Genomic DNA, 20,725 nt, shown 5'->3' with positions numbered 1-20,725 from the left:
GACTGGCAGAACATACCGAAGGCCTATTCTTTTCCCAGGCCTCCACGAGATATATTATTATTATTATTATTGTTGTTGTTGTTGTTGTTGTTATCATTACTAGGGATAATATTGTATTTTCTGTGTGTGAACTTTTAAGGAATACATCAATCAGTTAGAACTCAAAAGTTTTATTTATAGTCATAATTCCTGATTCTCCAGAGTTAGCAACAGGTAGGAACATTTTCTTTAAGTGAGCACAAAGAATGGTTTTCAGACTACCTCTCTTTAGAAGAAAGAACTTTATGCACAACATCTATGTTTAGGCACTGTCACCTTCAAAGTAACAAGACAGCCTACCTAGTGCTTCTGCCGCTGCTGAAATCTGTCCAGGAAGTCTTCTTTTGGAAGTGTGTCAAGCACCTTCTGCGATTCGCTTTGGATCTCTGCAGTGATGACTAAACAGACGCCTTTGTGTTGAATCTTCAGCTTCGAGAAGATGGCAAAGTATTCCTAATGCACAACACAACGAAAATAGATCAATACGACGAGCATGCATGCATTCGGGTGCACTGTGGCCTGCCTTGCCTATTTCAGCCGTTGAGATGATAAGCCTTCCATTGGAAAGACTATTGTTTTGTCTCTAGTTCGGACGTGTATATCCACGTTTCGCCTCCCATAATGATTCCCGGGATAAAGAATGTGTTATCCATGGCACTCTGACGAAGGTTTGTGCAGACTTCAACGCGGTGCTGCTCCTGGGTCATCATCTTTGGGACGAACCAATGTACTCTCCGTGCGCATACCGGGAGGAGTCATTCCAGATGTGGAAAGGGTCCTCCCGGATGCCATGAAGAGCACAGGGTTCAGCCAGCTGCATGTGGTTGCTCACGTCGGTACCAATGATGTGTGTTGCTTTGGATCAGAAGAGATTCTCTCTGGTTTCGAGCGGCTAACAGAAGTGGTAAAGGCTGCCAGTCTTGGTTGCAATATGAAAGCAGAGCTGACCATTTGCAGCATAGTCGACAAGACCGATTGCGGACCTCTGGTACAGAGTCGAGTGGAGGGTCTGAATCAGAGGCTGAGACGGTTCTGCGACCGTGTAGGGTGCAGATTCCTCGTCTTGTGCCAAAGTGTTGTTGGGTTTCGGGTTCCATTGAATAGGTCAGGTGTCCACTATACGCAGGAGGCGGCTACACGGGTAGCAGGGACTGTGTGGCGTGGACTGGGCGGTTTTTTAGGTTAGAGGGTCTCGGGAAAACACAAGATGGGCTTCAGTCACAAAGGGTGCAGGCTGAACACAGGAAGAACATTGATACAGGAACCATTGGTATAACAGTTGTAAATTGTCGCAGCTGTGTTGGGAAAGTATCAGAGCTCCAAGCGCTAATAGAAAGCACTGATGCTCAAATCGTTATAGGCACTGAAAGCTGGCTAAAGCCGGATATAACCTCAGCCGAAATTTTTGCGAAGAACCTATCGGTGTTCCGAAAAGATGGCTAAACACGGTTGGCGGTGGCGTGTTTGTTGCTGTTACAAGTAGTTTAACTTGTCGCGAAATTGAAGTAGATACTTCCTGTGAGTTAGTATGGGCAGAGTTCATTGTTGGCAAACGGAATAAAATAATAATTGGATCCTTTTACCGACCTCCCAGTTCAGATGATACAGTTGCTGAAAGGTTCAAAGAAAACTTGAATTTGATTTCAAACACGTACCCGACACATACGATAATTGTTGGTGGTGACTTTAATTTACCCTCGATATGTTGGCGGAAATACATGTGTAATTCCGGAGGTACGCATAAAATATCATCCGAAATTGTGCTAAACGCATTCTCTGAAAATTATTTGGAGCAGTTTGTTCATGAGCCCAAGCGAATAGTAAACGGTTGTGAAAACACACTTGACCTCTTAGCAACAAATAATCTTGAGTTAATAACCAGCATCAAAACCGATATAGGGATTAGTGAACACATGGTTGTCGTAGCAAGATTGAATATCGTAATCCCCAAATCCTCGAAAAATAAGCGAAAAATATACCTATTCAGAAAAGCAGATAAAAATTCACTTGACGCCTTCCTGGGAGACAATCTCCACTTATTCCAAATTAATAATATAAGTGTAGACCAGATGCGGCTTAAATTCAAAGAAATAGTATCGGCAGCAGTTGAGAGGTTTATACCAAGTAAACTAACAAACGACGGAGCTGATCCTCCTTGGTACACAAAACGGGTTAGAACACTGTTGCAGAAACAACGAAACAAACATGCCAAATTTAAACAGACGCAAAATCCCCATGATTGGCGATCTTTTACAGAAGCTCGAAACTTAGCGAGGAGTTCAATGTGAGACGGCTATAACAGTTTCCACAACGAAACTTTGTCTCGAAACCTGGCAGAAAATCCAAAGAGATTATGGTCGCATGTGAAGTATGTTAGCGGCAAGGAACAATCAATGCCTTCTCTGCGCGATAACAATGGAGATACTATCGAAGACAGTGCTGCCAAAGCAGAGTTACTAAACACAGCCTTCCGAAATACCTTCACAGAAAACGACGAAGTAAATATTCCAGAATTCGAATCGAGAACAGCTGCCAACATGAGTAACGTAGAAGTAAATATCCTCGGAGTAGTGAAGCAACTTAAATCACCTAATAAAAGAAAGTCTTCTGGTCCAGAATATATACTAATTAGGTTCCTTTCGGAGTATGCTGATGCATTAGCTCCAATCTTAACAATCATATATAGCCGTTCGCTCGACGAAAGATCCGTACCCAAAGACTGGAAAGTTGCACAGGTCACACCAATATTCAAGAAAGGTAGTAAGACTTGGCCCACCACGATAAAATAAGGGAAATCAGAACCTGGTACGGAAAGATATAGGTGTTCATTCTTTCCGCGCGCTATACGAGATTGGAATAATAAAGAATTGTGAAAGTGGTTCCGTGAGCCCTCTGCCAGGCACTTGAATGTGATTCGCAGATCATCCATGTAGATGTAGATGTAGATGAACGTGGCTGCTTCACACTGCTCGCTGAAACCACGTATAAGGAATGCCTGTCGTGGTCCACATGACACACTGGCAATGTCAGCGATGATTGGATTGTCCTGTGCTGATCCTCGTGCACAAGCTGCACCTGTTGGCGTGTTACAGAGCTAGTCTCGAAATTCCTTGATACCCACGCATAGGTCAGCAACTTTTTCTACAGCCCTCCCTCACACTCCCTGCCTTATATATCCAGTATCCCATTTCACCCGATATAAGCCTTCAACTCAGTCGGCCTGTAGTGCCCATAGAATAGTCAGGCACTACAGTGTATCTGTGAGAGCGTACATCTGTCTGTAACTGTGTGTGTGTGTGTGGCCTTGCATTATTTATATAATGAGGCGACAAAAATCATGGGATAGCGATATACACATATACAGATGGCGGTAGTATCGCGTACACGAGGTATAAAAGGGCAGCGCATTGGCGGAGCTGTCATTTGTACTCAGGTGATTCATATGAGAAGCTTTCCGACGTGATTATGGCCGCACGACGGGAATTAACAGACTTTGAAAGCGGCATGGTAGTTCGAGTTGAAATTGGACATTCTATTTCGGAATTATTTAGGGAATTCAAATATTCCGAGATCCAAAGTGTCAAGAGTGTGCCGAGGATACCAAATTTCGGCGATAGCTCTCACCATGGCAATGCAGTGATCGATGGCCTTCACGTAATGACGGAGAGTAGCGGCATTTGCGTAGTGTTGTCAGCGCAAACGGACAAGCAACACTGCGTGAAACAACCGTAGAAATGAATGCGGGACGTGCGACGAACGTATCCGTTACTAGGACATTGCAGTGAAATTCAGCGTTAATGAGATACGGCAGCAGATGACTGATACGAATGCCCTCGGTAGCAACACAATATCGGCTGCAGCGTCTCTCTTGGTCTGTTGACCATATCGGTTGGTCGCTTAGACGACTGGAAAACCGTCCTGATTTCAGTTGGTAAGGGCTGGTGGAATGGTTCGAGTGTGACGCAGGCCCCACGAAGTCATGGACCCAGGTCGTCAACAAGGCATTTTGCAAGCTGGTGGTAGTTCTGTAATGGTGTACGTTGTGTTTACGTGGAATGGGCGGGGTCCTGGTTGTGTTAGGCTACGTTGAGACAATTTACAGCCGTTCATGGACTTGACGTTCCCAAGCGACGACGGAATTTTTTTGGGTGACAATGCTCCATGTCACCAGACCAGAATTGTTCGTGATTGGTTTGAAGAAGATTCTGGACAATTCGAGCGAATGATTTGGTCACTCAGATCGCCCGACACGAATCCCATCGAACATTTATGGGTCATAATCGAGAGATCAGTTCGTGCACAAAATCTTGCACTGACAACACCTTCGCTATTGCGGACGGCTATAGAGGCAGCACGGCTCAATATTTGTGCAGGGGGCTTCCAGCGACTCGTTGAGTCCATGCGCCAGCCGGGGTGGCCGAGCGGTTCTAGGCGCTACAGTCGGGAACCGCGCTACCGCTACGGTCGCAGGTCCTTTCCTTCTTTTTTTCCTCTTCTTTTTCTTTTTTTCATTTGTGTTTAGGGCGCTCAACTACTAAGGTCATTAGCGCCCAGTCACAAACGTTAGTGCACTAATAGCGTAGGAAAACGCAAGAGGGCAACATCAGAAAGTACTTAGAAGGACACAGAGAAACAAAATAAAAGAGTTAGATCTCTTTGGACAAGTCCGTCAGTGTAATAAAACGAAGGACACAAGCAGCTGCTCGAGCGTCATCAGCTAAAAGGTCCTGTAAGGTAGAAGGTAGACACAGGACAATATGAGGGTGTATGAAACGGGGACAGGACAATAAAACATGGTGCACCATCAATGGATGACCACAGGGGCACTGCGGGGCGGGGTCACCAGACAACAGGTAGCGGTGGCTAAATCGCCAATGCCCAATCCGCAACCTGGCCAAAATGACTTGCTCTCGCCAGGAAGGGCGTGAGGAGGTCGTCCGAGCCGTCGGGATCGGTTTGATGGCCCTAAGCTTATTTTCATGGAGAGAGGACCAAGCCTCATCGCACAATGATGAAACGCAGCGACAAAGAACCCCACGAACATTAGTTGATGGGACACAAAAGGAAGCTGTCCGAGGCAGGAGGACAGCAGCCTTGGCCACAGCATCAGCAGCTTCGTTCCCGGGCACACCAACGTGGCCAGGAATCCCCAAAAAAGGACACGAGCGGCAGTATCAGCTAGCGACTGAAGGGACCGTTGAATTCGTTGCTCGAGAGGGTGGTCCGAATATGGGTCACGGAGACTCAAAGAATCAGAGCAGATGGCATAGGGAGAATGACGATGGCGGCGGATATACTGAACATCCTGATAGAGAGCAAAAAGCTCAGCTGTAAACCTTGAACACTGGTCAAGGAGCCGGTATTGAAAGGTATGGATGTGTGTGATGTCCTTAGGTTAGTTAGGTTTAAGTATTTCTAAGTTCTAGGGGACTGATGACAGCTGTTAAGTCCCATAGTGCTCAGAGCCATTTGAACCACTTGAGTCCGTGCCACGTCGAGTCGCTGCAGAACGCTGGGCACACGGAGGTCCGACACGATATTCACAAGTATCGCGTGACTTTTTTTCACCTCAGTGTATTCCACCACGCAGTCGCGATGTTTATACTGTCAGCGAGTCGGTGGACGACATCCCTGTGCCTGTCCGGGTTGCAGAGGCTGAAGCCAGTGGAGCTGGTGGACGACGAGGACTGGCTGAGCAGCGACAGCGACGAGTGCGACGTGCCTCCGCCGGAGGAGCGGGCGCGCCGGCGCACGGCGCTGGTGCTGGACTTCGGGCGCGAGGCGGGCGGCACGGACGCGGCGCGCTGCAGCCTCTTCTGCCGGCTGCCGCCGCACCTGCTGCCCCCGCCGGCCGCCGCCAGGCCCGGTCAGCACGCGGCCGCTCGCCGCACTCAGAGTCTCCGACTATTCCACTTACCGAGTTGGACGTGCCATCAGAAAGTTTGGGAAAAGCTGTGCTATGCTTCGTTTCATCTTTAGTTACGTCACCAAATTCTCGTGACGATGTACGAAAAGTTCACGAGATTCTATTTCTTGATGTCCTCGATGGTGAGTGTTTAGCGGAGGTGAGGGTATCATCTGGAGTGCCCCAGGGAAGTGTGGTAGGTCCGCTGTTGTTTTCTATCTACATAAATGATCTTTTGGATAGAGTGGATAGCAATGTGCGGCTGTTTGCTGATGATGCTGCGGTGTACGGGAAGGTGGCGTCGTCGAGTGACTGTAGGAGGATACAAGATGACTTGGACAGGATATTTGATTGGTGTAAAGAATGGCAGCTAACTCTAAATATAGATAAATGTAAATTAATGCAGATGAATGGGAAAAAGAATCCTGTAATGTTTGAATACTCCATTAGTAGTGTAGCGCTTGACACAGTCACGTCGATTAAATATTTGGGCGTAACATTGCAGAGCGATATGAAGTGGGACAAGCATGTAATGGCATGTAATGGCAGGGGAAGGCGGATGGTCGTCTTCGGTTCATTGGTAGAATTTTGGGAAGATGTGGTTCATCTGTAAAGGAGACCGCTTATAGCACGCTGGTGCGACCTATTCTTGAGTACTGCTCGAGCATTTGGGATCCCTATCAGGGCGGATTGAGGGAGGACGTAGAAGCAATTCAGAGGCGGGCTGCTAGATTTGTTACTGGAAGGTTTGATCATCAAGCGAGTGCTACGGAAATGCTTCAGGAACTCGGGTGGGAGTCTCTAGACGAAAGGAGGCGTTCTTTTCGTGAACAGCTTCTGAGGAAATTTAGAGAACTAGCATTTGAGGCTGACTGCAGTACAATTTTACTGCCGCCAACTTATATTTCGCGGAAAGACCACAAAGATAAGATAAGAGACATTAGGGCTCGTACAGAGGCATACAGGTAGCCATTTTTCCCTCATTCTGTTTGGGAGTGGAAGAGGGAGAGAAGATGCTAATTGTGGTACGAGGTACCCTCCGCCAAGCACCGTATGGTGGATTGCGGAGTATGTATGTAGATGTAGATGAAGATGACGTTACCAGTGTTCGACAAGAGAGAAACTTTTTTGACGCTCCGTTTAAATGAATAGATTAAACGAAGCAAATCTTAGGACTGCATCATATTTCCATGTCCTCCAAATTGGAACTCTATCACACATCTCCAACAAGAGATAATTTGAGTTAAATACACTCTAAGACTAAAAAAGAAGCGCCGCGAATAAATTATCCGAATGCAACGAAAATATTTAGATGTAATGGACATGTAACGACAAACGAAGTATTACGATTTCAGAAAAGCTGGAGGATTTATTCAAGAGCAAGAGCTTCACATATTGAGCGAGCCAATAACGCGTTGGTCCACCGCTTACGCAAGCAGTTATGCAGCTTTGCATTCATTGATACTGTTCTTGAATTGACCACCTGAGAGAGATCGGGCCAAATTATGTCCAGTTGCCGCGTTAGATCGTCAAAATCACGAGATAGTTGGAGGGCCCCGTCCATAACAACCACACCTTGGCCAGCTAGGTCGCCAGATCTCTCCCCAGTTGAGAAGGTTTGGAGCATTATGCACAGGGCTCTGCAACCATGTGCGGACTTTGACGATCTAATGCGGCAATTGGACAGAACTTGCCACGTTATCCCTCAGGAGGACATCCAGCTACTCTGTCCGTCAATGCCAGGCCGAACAACTGCTTGCACAAGGGCCAGAGGTCGACCAATGCGTTATTGAATTATTGAATTTGTGTAGCTGTTTCTCTTGAATAGATCATGCAATTTTTCTGAAATTGCAGTGATTTGTTTGTCTCTGGACGAACGTTACATCTACTGGTTTGCGTCCCACACGGATAATTTCTTCGTAGTACATCCACTCGCACGTCAAAAGCTGAGGGGCCACCCGTTCGCTTTCACTACGAGAAACACAACGATCGGTTTGTAATAAACCTACTATTACGTTTCCAGATGAAACTTCTAAATTTTTCTGGCATAACAAGAACGTTATGATGAGTAATATAGAAACGGAAACTTAGGAGTTTGTAAGAAAGACGAATAGCGATATGAAATATGCTGTCGCTTTCTCCCAGTCTTCAGACCTGCTTCTTTGATGGCGGATGCAACTGCGAACAGAATTTTATTATTATTATTATTGTTATTATTGCTGACAACATCTGGGCCCATAACAGTTTTATTCGGTTTGAAATTGCAGTGATCAGATGAGAATCTAATGAGTATCTCCGTATATTTTTTTCAGTTGGCCAACATCTTATCTACAGTGCATACAGACTTTTACAGAGTGACTCACACTCACGGCAGCTCAACTATTCCATCCTGTCCACACAAAGTCGAGAATGTTATAAATCAGTATAACTAAACTATACTCACAGATTCGGACGGCTGATGAATTCACGAATCCAATGACCGGAACCAGGGGACGATTGTACATACAAGGGTTTGACAGAAATGTGGGAATACCACTGGAAATGCATGCTTGAGCATATGTGTTGATGCTAACCAAGTCTGCAGGTTGCGCTGTTGTATTTCACCGCGAACGGTACCTGTTCGATACGTTGCAAGTGCCCGTCGTGAATAGAACAGTGTTCTGTGTAACTGTGAGTGCATTATGTCGGAACCAAGTGAATTCGAACGTGGCTAAATTGTTGATGCTCGCATGGAGGGTGCTTCCGTACCCAAGAGAGTTGAAGTGTATGGTGTTTCAAGAGGCATCGTGTCAAACACTTACACTGTATGCCTGGAAAGCGGAAAGACATGTAAGTCAAAATGCGGATAAAAGTGTGTGGTGACTGATTGTGGCAGGTGGTACTGAAGCGGATTGTGGCGAAAAATAAGAGGGCGAAAGCAGCAAAAGTCACTGAAAAACTTTATGTCGCACTCGCGAATCCTGTCAGTACCAAAAGAACACAAAGGGATCTCCTTAAGCAGGGAATTTCAGGGCAATTGAAATTCCAAAACCACTCATTAGTGATGCGAATACCCGTAACAGGAAAACATGGTGCCAGAGCCTTAAAACATGGACTATGGAGCAATGGAAACTCATTTCGTAGGATGAATCTTGTTCCACATTGTTTCCGATTCTGGCTTGAGCTCATGTCCCAAGATTGAAACAGGGCGCGGGTTCGGTGTTGATTCGCGCAGGTATATAGTGGTATTCCATGCGCCCCGTGGTAACTTGCGAGGTCATTTTACTTCCAAGCATCATATGACTACTTCAGCCGATCAGTTGTATCCCATGGCACAATGTTGGTTCTCGAATAGCGAAGCCGTATTCCAAGACGAGAGGGTCCCGGTTCAAACAGCCCACATCGCCCAGGACTGGTTCGTGTGCATGAGGATGAATTGTCGGATGTCCCGTGGCCACCACAGTCACCAGATCTCAACGTTATTGAGACTTTGTGGTCTACTTTGGAGATAATGGTGCATGATCGCTATCCACCTCCATTTCGCCACCTTTTTGCCGGAAGAATGGTATAAGATCCCCTTGAAAACCATACGGGTCCTATATTTATCCATTCCGAGACGAATGGAAGCTGCCTTGAATGCCAACAGTTTTTCTACACCATATTGCACATCGAAAGTGTCGTGCTTTTGGTGTTTGTATATATTTTTTCCACCCCTCTATGTTAAGTAACTACCTAGGACACAGTACGTGGTCCTCGACGGCGGGTGTTCGTCAGAGACAGGGGTACCGTCAGGAGTGCCCCAGGGAACTGCGATGGGATCATTTTTGTTCTCTGTATACATAAATGACCTGATGTACAGAGTGAGCAGTAATTTACGGTTGTCTGCTGATGACGCTGTGGTGTGCGGGAAGCTGCCGTGCCGGCCGCGGTGGTCTCGCGGTTCTAGCCGCGCAGTCCGGAACCGTGCGACTGCTACAGTCGCAGGTTCGAATCCTGCCTCGGGCATGGATGTGTGTGATGTCCTTAGGTTAGTTAGGTTTAAGTAGTTCTAAGTTCTAGGGAACTGATGACCACAGCAGTTGAGTCCCATAGTGCTCAGAGCCATTTGAACCATTTGAAGCTGCCATCGTTGAATGACTGTAGGAGTATGCAAGACGGCTTAGACAAAATTTTTAGTTGCTGTGATGAGTGGCAGCTTGGTCTAAATGTGGAAAGACGCAAGTTAATGCGGATGTATAGGAAGGACAGTTCTGTAACGTTAGAATGCATCATTAGTAGGTGGCAGCTTGACACAGTCACTTCGATTAAATACCTAGCCCGAATGTTACACAGCGATATAGAATGGAATGAGCACATCAGGACTGTAGTAGGGAAGACGAACGCACGGCTTCGTTTTATTGCAAGAATTTTGGGAAAATGTAGCTCATCCATGGAGACGGCGTATAGAACGCTAGTCTGTCCCACTCTCGAATACTGCTCGAGTGTTTGGAATCCCCACCACGTCAGATTAAGGCCGTGTTCTATGCAAGCGACAGAAGCGAGCGACTTCTGGATACGCGACACTCCAGCGACAAGCAACAACATTGGGCGAAAACCTTGGGTGTCCTGCGTGCGAGCCACCATTTCGCGCTACAAGATGGCTGCTTAGAGCCAACCAGCTGTTTCTATAAAACGGCGTCCTGAACCTGTAAAATACTGTGGCTGGAGAGTAAGGCTACAGAATTAGGTTTACTTAAGGAAATAAAGCGAAAAGGAATGCTGTGCATGAAATTTACAAAGGGAGGAATCTCCATGGAGAATTTCATAAGTATCGTCATCTACGAAGATCACCAGACAAGTTCTTCGAATACATGTGAATGAGCAGAGGAACATTCGTCTGTCTCATCAATAAATTAAATACGAATGTTTTTTTACATTATCAAGAGTTTTTAACAGCCAATAAATGCGGAAGAATGACTACTACATGACTAATTACGCTAAATACGAACATAAGCACACAGATTAATACCAACTATCAATAGTTAGCTGTGGTAGAGGGGGTTCGATACAGTTCATAATTATGGTTGAGGAAAGGGTCTTGGGTTCGATTCCCAGCCGTTCTTACATTTTTTACTGACTCAGTTACGATTCTGTAGAGTAAGTTTTATGTATACCGTTTCACTGCATCGCTAAGTATATTTTTAAGCTCTTGCCAAAGAACTTGATCTTCACACCTATCCCAGTATATCACACACATTTAATTCCTAATAAATTACAATGAACGATGAAATTTAACAGATATTTGATGTTGCGAACGTAATTTATCAGCAGTCAGTGTTAAGACCAAGCATTTCAGTTACTCTAAATAGTCTGTAAAATTAAAGCTTACAAAATTTTTGAAAGGAAAGTCAAACGTTTTTTGTAATGATTTGTCTAAAAGTATGAAATACAAAATATTAGGGAAACGTTTGGTGCATCTCATTTTCTGTTCATGATTTCGAGCATCATTCAAAGGCATGTAGAACATTTCCCTGATCTATTTATTCCTTTTACACAAATCATTTCATGAAATATTTGACTGATTTCTTTCATTTTTAATTTCAAGTTTTATTCAGATCTTACTGACTCCTCGTTTGCCTTCCTATCATACTTGATTCGAAGGAAGCCTTCTTGACATTTAAATACCGCACCAATGTATCTTTCTATGTGCAATATAGCTAGGTCTTGAACAGATTACATTTTTGACACTTCATTTACAGCAGCTTTTCGTGAAATATTTCAATTGTTCCTCAGTTTATTAATTAAGTTGTCGTTCATTACCCTTATTACTTTCAAGCATTTTAATATTTTCATGCCATTACTTTCAAGCATTTTAATATTTTCATGCCAAACTAGACCTCATGCTGGGGTCACTTTGATACCCCGTTTACCTGTTTCTCTCCCTTTGTTTGGTTATGAAAATTTGGACAGAACCTCATGGTGTAAGTTATAGGGAGTCTTGTTTTCTCTCTGTGCACGCGTTTACACAAACGTATCGAGTGTTAATCATATGATAAAATAGTCATTTCCAAAATTCGTCGTTTCGTTATCTTGAACCTTTTATGAGATACGACGATTTTTACGACCACTTGACTCCTGAAGCGCAGGAAAGGTTCGAACGCGCCGCGAGCGACCCGTCCGTGGATATAACAACCAATATCTCAAGAATGAAAAGAGATATCACTCCGGCCTCAACTTTAGATACAATTTAGATATATTGGTTACATTTCATACGCAGTAATGTATGGCCTTAAATGAACTATACGGAAAGTCTACACAATGTGATTTTACCTCTGCAAATTCTTAAAAATTTCGTGCAGCCATGTACTCAATTTTGTGCAGCACAGTAACTATGACGAATAACGAAAATAAATTCTGACCTTTATCATTTAAGGATATGAAGCCATAGGTTGCGTAAGAATCGAATTTTTTTCACCGAATAGTTTTCTTAAAATCGGATGTTAACAAATTCATAGCTGCCGTCGCGTCCACTCCGCTGCTTTGCCAAGAAGACACGTGGCTGTCGCTCTGTGTCGCGCGTGCTACAGCGACAAGATTCAAACGCGTTTGAATTCAAACGTCGCCAGTTGCAGCGGAAGAAAGGCAGCGACACAGATGTCGCTCACGTAGGACACTTCCGTAACTACACTTGCGGTTGTGTTTTGTCGTCTGAAGCTGTCGCTCACGTAGAACACGGCCTAAGGGAAGACATCGAAGCAATTCGGAGGCGTGCTGCTAGCTTCGTTACCGGTGAGTTCGATCAGCACGTAAGTACTACGGAGATGCTTCGTGAAATCAAAAGGGAATCCCTGGAGGGAAGACGATACCATTTCTGTAAGGCACTATTGCCCAAATTTGGAGAACCGGCATTGAGACCGACTGTAGAACGATTCTGTTGTCGCCAACGTACATTTTGCCTGAGAAACATGAATATAAGATGCGAGAGATTAGGGCTCGTTCAGAGGCATATAGATAGTCGTTTTTCCGTCGCCCTGTTTGCGAGTGGAACAGGAAAGGAAACGACTAGTAGTGCCATAAGGTACCCTCTGCTAAGCACTGTACGGTGGTTTGCGGTGTATGTCTGTAGATAAACTTGGCATGCAAGTCTCTCCCAGTAAATTAATTATGCACGAAATTCTGAAACTGCCAATGTCTTGTGTAAGGTTCAAAAATGGCCCTGAGCACTATGGGACTTAACATCTGTGGTCATCAGTCCCGTAGAACTTAGAACTACTTAAACCTAACTAACCTAAGAACATCACACACATCCACGCCCGAGGCAGGATTCGAAACTGCGACCGTAGCGGTCGCGCGGTTCCAAACTGAAGCGCCTAGAACCGCTCTGCCACCAGCGGGCGGCCTTGTGTAAGGACAGGACTATCTGACAGTGATGTCGGAATAATCAAGTGTTTACTAACAATCAATCTTATTAAAACTACTCGTTCTCCGTTAGGAGAAGCTGTTTCCGTTCAAATTTTCTTCATGGCGCACTGCGGTCGTGGAGCGAGTAGCGTATCTACTGTCCTCGCATTGGCGCCACGTTGGGATGAAAAACTTAAAGTTAGGAAAATCCTCGTCCCCATCCCAGACATCTAACCGGAATGGGTTGGTGCAGCTTCCTTCTAAATGCGGATTATACTTTTATCCGTGGATACACACTACCCATGCTATAAAATGGCCGGAGACATTGCACTCCACCTCATTCCTCTCATTTCTTGCTCAGCCGTGTCTCACTTTTCCTCATTCATTTACCGTGGCTTATTCGTTCTCTGCTAACGTGTACCGCGTCCCAGCAGACTGATCTCCATTACCCTGGCGTCAGACGTGTAGAGTCCGCTCCGGCTTTTACTTCCGTCGTGTCAGAGGAATATGGAATAGAGAGACACCAGTACGGAGGCCATTCACGCCTGCTGGGCACCCACATCCTGTCGCTAAGCTGTTAAGCGCTATTATGGCGCATGCTGTTCCCTGCAACATACCTGTAGCACTTTCATGCCCAGTTAACAACCCACCTTTCTCTCTCTGCTTCTGCCCACGGCCTTGCCGCTGTGGCAACACTGGTTCCCATCAGATCACTTAGGGAAGTGCTGTCGGGCTTGGATGGAAGAGCGTCCGCGCTGCCGAGCGGTGTTTGCAAATTGGGTGTACTCAGTCCTTGTGAGGCGAACTGGGAGCTACTTGATTGAGAAGCAGCGGCTCCGGTTACAAAAACTGACAACGGCCGGTAGAGCGGTGTGCTGACCACATGCCACTCATCCGCATCCACTGACGCCTTTCGGATGACACGGCGATCGGTCAGTGCCGTTGGCCTTCTCTCTCTATTACTTCGTTTCCGCAACTCACCGTCTCCTATGCCAGTCGCTTCCGCCACAGCGGTCAGCTGGTTTCTGGGCCGTGTGCACTAGTCATTTCCGTGTAGTGCTTACCAGGGGGCACTGTGGTTGCTGGTCCTACGCTCCCATGCATTTGTTTCACGTGGGTGAGATTCCCAATGACTGACTGGATCGACTGCCACACATTTACATTTCCATAATTATCTGGTGAAACTTGTTGAATAAATTTAGAAAATTATCAGCAACAGAAGAGGATTTTTATACTATAAATCTTTCTATGTAGCCCCCTCCCCGCCTTCACCAGGAGCATCTGAGATTTAAACTACAGGGCTATTCCAAATTAGCAATCTAAATGAAATGGTATATAATTTCAAAACCGCTGACTGATTATTATCCGGGAGTTCTTCAAACCTCTCGCCGTTTCCTCAAGTTTCAGTCCTACGCTTCTGAATGTGACTCCATTCGCTCTTTATGCGGAAGCAGTGCATGATCGCACCACCAATGCAGACATACAGCGGCGCGGGATCTGCTAAGAGTTGCTTTTGGTACCACAAAACGCAGTCGCCAGTTATAAGAAGACGCTTAGGAACGGAGTATCACAAAGCTCCGCCATAGGCAAATACTGTAAAAGCATAGTTTGTGGTAAGAGGTTGTGTAGCATATCGAGAGAAAGGCCAAGGTCGCCCACGGGTAGCAGGCTCCGGCACATGTGCGAATAACTCTCGCACAAATGGGATATCTGGTGTGTGAGAAGTGAAAGCCACATGGAACATTTGTAGAAAGATGCATGATGCTCTTTCAGTTTCAGAAATGAGAATAAATTGGATCAAGTAACTAAATCTTCTGCACGATTAGGTACCTAATTGAGAGTAGAGGAAGAGGTGCAAATCTAGAATAGCATTATTAATGTGAAATACTATGATTTCTCGCCTTGTAAGTGCTCTGCTTTGGTTAGATGTTTAAAAACTACGTTCAGCAACTATAGACTGCTTTGGGATGCATTCGTCTTACAGTTGGCAGGCATTGCGAATGAGTGAAGCCATTTTAACGGATTTACTAGGAGACATAATTGTTGCAGAATGCTGGTTTTCATTTTCACTCTTGTCATAATACATAAGTTGTTAATAAGTTTTGTTAACAGACGTCTAGCTAATAGATTAAGCCGTAAAATGGCCTATTTAAATTTAATTTTCTCTTTCATTTGCGTTTCTGAATTTCAAGAGGGCTGTGTATCTAACATGGATGCTAGTATTCCTTATTTGTACCACCGAACGAAGTGGCGCAGTGGTTAGCACATTGGACTCGCATTCGGGAGGACGACGGTTCAAATCCGAGTCTGGCCATCCTGATTTAGGTTTTCTGTGCTCTCCCTAAAATCGCTTCAGCCAAATGGCCGGATGGTTTCTTTGAAAGGGCACGGCCGATTTCCTTCCCCATCCTTCCCAGATACGATGGGACCGATGGTCCCTTCTCTCCAAAATCAACCAACCGATCATATCTGTACCGTAGTATTCCATATTCCTACCGTACTTTCACAACGTGTTTTACTTATAGGAATTGCTTAATAAATGACTTCACAATCTCGAAAGCAGTGGGATGAGTCCGCTACGTGAATAGCAATTAAAAATGTTAGAGAAAAGAAAGAGGGCCACTCCAGAAATATGGATGTTATAAATTTCGCACGTAAAACCATGTCAAAAGCTTGTGTCTGCCCCTTCATGCTTTCCACAAGATGCACGCGCTGTGTGGAACTTTCGTGAGTCATTTAAAAGCTGATGAGCGTGTGGACGAGGGAAAATGCAGGTCTCCATGGACATTGGCGAACTGAATGGGAGGGTCTACCTCAAGTGCTAGACAGGGGAGGTAGCAGTCAATGGGTTTAGGGTGACAGGAATATACCCTTTAAACTCCCAGTTTTCACGGATGCAGATTTCATTGCCAGCAACGGAGGAATAATTAGGGATTTGCCTAATGACACAGCCAACGAACCATCTGCAGGAGTTGTGGATTGTAAAAGTGGAAAGGCTAAGGTTGAAGTCAAGGGAGGAACATCTGCTGCTACATCTGAAATTACACCTTGACAAATATCGCCCATTGCAGGGAAGAAAAGTAGGTCCTTTAGCAATTCTAACCTTGTCTCCATACAAGAGATCTTTTGAAGTACCGACGACTGCAACAAAAAAACCAGAGATAAAGAAGCAGAGGCCACAAAAGCGTAGGAATCAAGAATCATCTGGTTCTGAGGATGATGGTTATTGGTTATAGAATGGAAGATGATTCATCCTCCATTAGTAGCGTTCTGGACAACAGTGTACCAACTAATGAAGATGGCAATTGTCTCTTTTGTTTCAGTATATTTTCGCAGAACGAGGCAGAAGAATGAGCTAAATGTGGGCGCACACAGAATGTGCACATTACGTTAAGGGGACACGCCATTGAATGGGCTGTTTTTTTAGCATTATCTTCAGTCTCACAGTGCAACTGATATATAAATGAGAGATAGCTCAAAACCCTTACACACAATTAGGGTCATTAGTCAAAGCATTTCCAAAAAAGTCATTGAATTATTTATTATATTTTGGTGCTGACAACAATATTTATAATAGTATAAAAAACGGAACACTATTTCACTGTGGAACACTATTTCACTGTGGTACCATTTTCTTTGGAACCACTGATTGCACAGCTTGCAAAAAGAGACAGAGTATAGTCAACATTCACATAAGTGTTTCATGCCTCCAATTTCCTTCCGTGATGCTGATCTGTGAAAAAGACAAGTAATTTATTTTACTACAACTAAAATGTTTAAAAATGTAGCTAAAATATCACCGACATCATCATCATGTTATAAATGTTTCAGGAAATAGTAGGCAAGGGAAGCAGAAGAGGTCATTATAAATATCTCTACCAATTTTTGTGAGTTTAACGTCAGTAATTTAGGAGAAAAGTGTACCTGAATTATGAAAATTCAAGATTTCAGTAAATCGCAAAAGAAGATTTACAGATTTATTAACTTAGCACTATGCTCGTATAGAACATTCCAGCTGCATACCCCAGTTGTCCTCCTGTTTCCTTATCCTCCATACGATTTCTCTTCATTCTTTTCTTTATCCTTGACTCCTTGGTAGCAGCTTCTGCAGCTGTCTCTGCTTCAGTTACCCACCGCTTATCAATAGCAGTTAGAGCTGAAGCCATATTCCTTCCCACCTGGATGTTCAATTTCTTCATAACATTGATCCTTGAAATTGCACCATCATTGAATGTTATTATTGCAGCCATTACACCAAACTTCAGCTCTGTCAGCCCAACAAATACAGTTTTGGGTATTCTCTCCCATATACAGCTGTTGAAGCTTTCATTTTCATTCTGAGAGATACCGTGCATACATTTCCTAAATAGATTTTTATTTGCCAGATCCCTATATATAATTACTTGCTTCACAACAAGTGGTAAGGAATGCTTGTGGATATATTGAATGCCTGTAGCATTGCTTAACCAGTACTTACACCACGAATCTTTTTGGACACAAACCATGCTGTGGGGTTTCATCTGTTGACACTCTGTGAAACCATGTTGCCCAAACATCTCGTCTCATGTTCTCCAAATCTCCTACGTTTCTCCTTATTGCTGGTACACAATACTGAGTCAAAGAATCAATTTCACTTTTTGTAAGACAATCTAGACCACCTATGTGTTTTCCATCTGACAGTTTTTTTTCCACTGAAGTCTTCACATAATTTTCTCAGCCGAGCTCCCATTCTTTTTTGTACATGCCCAACACATTCAAGCTTTTATATCAGTGTGTCCCCATATAGTCTGTCATTAACAACAGTAGTGTGTCCTTTACAGTTTCCATCCACAAGGTAGCCTATCTACCTCACACCACGACTGGCCTCTCATCTTCTAAAAATGTTTAGAACTCCTTTCGTTTCGATGTTTCCACGTGGGCCATCAATGTTCTTTACACAAACATGGGTGCCAATAAATTTACTTGAACAATCCTAGCAATGCTTTGTTAGACATTCATAATCTAGTGTCTTACCAGTTTCAATAGATGTCGCAGTTACAACCCCGTTCAGAGAAGTATGGCCTCTCTTTGCCAAGATCCTGCAAATGCTTCTACAATGTCTGTATTCTCAGACAATGCTACTACTTCTTCTGCTGCTCTTTTCATTGAATGTTCACATACACCATATAAAGCATTATGTGTCAATTTATTGTATCTGTCAAACCTCAGTGGAGGTGAAGGCAAATCTACCACTGCACAAAAAGACTGGGCGGTTCTCTTTCCCCTTCCAATACATTGCATTGCATAAGCGAGCTGAATATTTACACTGTAATGTCGACTATCAGTTACTGGCGATGTCCTAGTATCACTGTGCATCTTACACGAATTACAAGCAATCACTAACCGACTTGAAAGACCCTTCCTTGCTGAAATTTCCTCAGAAACATCAATACTATCTTCACAATTGCAGTACATACATTTCACAGCATTCTTCAAAGGTCTTGACAGCATATTTAGGTTCTCTATAACATTTCCGCCGTTATTGCTGCTCACAATACTACTAGCCTAGTTCTTATTACATTCAGAAAGCGAATGTTTATTTCTAGAAGCACTGTCTGTAGACACAGTTCCTGCAGGCGACTTTTGAAGCAACTGATGTGTATTATTTGATTGTGTTTGGAACTGGTTGCCACGAAACTTTCGTTTGGGGCTAAATTTTTTTACGCTCGGCAATTGTACCACTAGAAACACACACACAGAAACAAAACAACACACAATAACTACAAAACCACACGTGTTTGACATTCCGAAACCGTATATTCTCAGATCTTTGTTTACATTCGAACGATAGCCTTCTAGACATGCCTGTACTTTGGTTCCAGGAGTCAGTGCCTTCTAGAATACACCTGTGTTAACGATCTGTAACTAACGATGGGAAAAACGGAAGAACAAAATAATGGTCTTAAAAATGGGAAAACTAAAAAACATCCCGGACAAATCCAGAGAACATAAAATCAAAATTATCATATTTCAGGAATCATGATATACAGATGAAAATTCTTTTGATTTAGAAGGATACAGGTTATACAAAGGAAATCCTGGAAAATGAGCCATGGCAAATTGTCCACAATTCGGAACTGCATTTTTAGTAGATAAATCAATACTTGATTCAGTCATGACTTTCAAATCTTACTCAGGTCAGCTCTCCACACTGACAATAAAATCAGCTAATAAGGTTTACACTGTAATCAATGGATGTGCACCAACTAACATCACTAACAAAAACAAAGTAGAAGAATTCTGGAACAAATTAGATAATATTCTCCAAAAAATTCCAAATAACCATATCAAAATCCTTATGGGCGATTTCAATGAACATATTGGCAAAGAAAAGAAATATCGATATTGGGTAGGTAAATGGTCAGGACATACAAAGACCAACCGGAATGGCATGCAACTCACTGAAATTTGAAAAAACCATGCCCTATTTTTCAAATCGACATTTTTCAAGAAAAGAGCCTCAAAAAAAAACTTGGATCTCACCTAATTCATCACTAGGTAAATATCAGTTGGATCATGTAATGATCTCCCACATAAATACAATAGAAATCATGAAACTTAAAGTCCTTAACGGACTAGACCTACATTCTGACCATTACCCAACAAAATTCTCCCTAGCTGTCATTACCGGAAAAAGAAAATTTAGTAAGAAATCTCCACGCCGTAAATATGATGTACAAAAGATAATGGTAATGAACAATTTACAGAAGAAACACAAAATTTAAAACCACAAAATTGGCAACAACAGCTAGCAGGACTTTTAAAAGCAGCAGAAACTGTAGCACCAAAAACAAGAACATGTAAACACCCATGGTGGACAGATGAGTGTGAGCAAGTGATAAATCTCAGACAACAGGCGTGGCAAAATTGGTTGTGCAGCAAAAATCAAAAGACTCTGGAAGATCTCAAAGATACTAGGAAAATAGTCATAAAAGCAAAACAAACAGTCCATAAACAACACAAAGACAAAAAATTGCAAGACATTGAAGATAATTTCAAGAAAAACAATTCCTGAAATTTCTAGAGAGTATTCAAACAAAAATTAACAAAGTACTCTCCTCCACCATTCCAATTCAAAAATGAACATGGAGAAACTGCCCATACCATACCGAAAACGCTGAAATTCTTACAAAATACTTTTCTAAATTACTGAACTGTGGAAAGCCTGCAGAAAAATTTGAGTTCCATCATACACAACGAAACCCAGACTCAAAGCCACCAAACTTACACGAGCTTAAAGAGATAATTCAGTCACTGAAAAATAACAAAGCATCAGGTGAAGACCAAATCATCGCAGAATTATAGAAAAATGCAGGAGAAAATCTTACAGAAAACCCAAAGAAATTGTAGATGAAATCTGGAAAACTGAACAAATATCCACAG

At 43.5% G+C, this 20,725-nt stretch overlaps 1 protein-coding gene across 1 annotated transcript in view; it reads left to right on the top strand.

The window, feature by feature from the left end:
- The first annotated feature begins 5,634 nt into the window (after positions 1-5,634).
- The window catches only part of LOC126481550 (homeobox protein Hox-B4-like), a 34,145-nt gene continuing 19,054 nt past the window's right edge, over positions 5,635-20,725 (top strand). Inside the window, exon 1 of the mRNA XM_050105426.1 lies at positions 5,635-5,799. Within this exon, the coding sequence (XP_049961383.1) occupies positions 5,635-5,799 (165 nt within the window). The remainder of the gene's footprint in view (positions 5,800-20,725) is intronic.

This window comes from Schistocerca serialis, chromosome 1, assembly GCF_023864345.2.
Source record: "Schistocerca serialis cubense isolate TAMUIC-IGC-003099 chromosome 1, iqSchSeri2.2, whole genome shotgun sequence".
Lineage (NCBI taxonomy): Eukaryota > Metazoa > Arthropoda > Insecta > Orthoptera > Acrididae > Schistocerca > Schistocerca serialis.
This window is presented reverse-complemented; position numbering and strand designations above follow the sequence as displayed.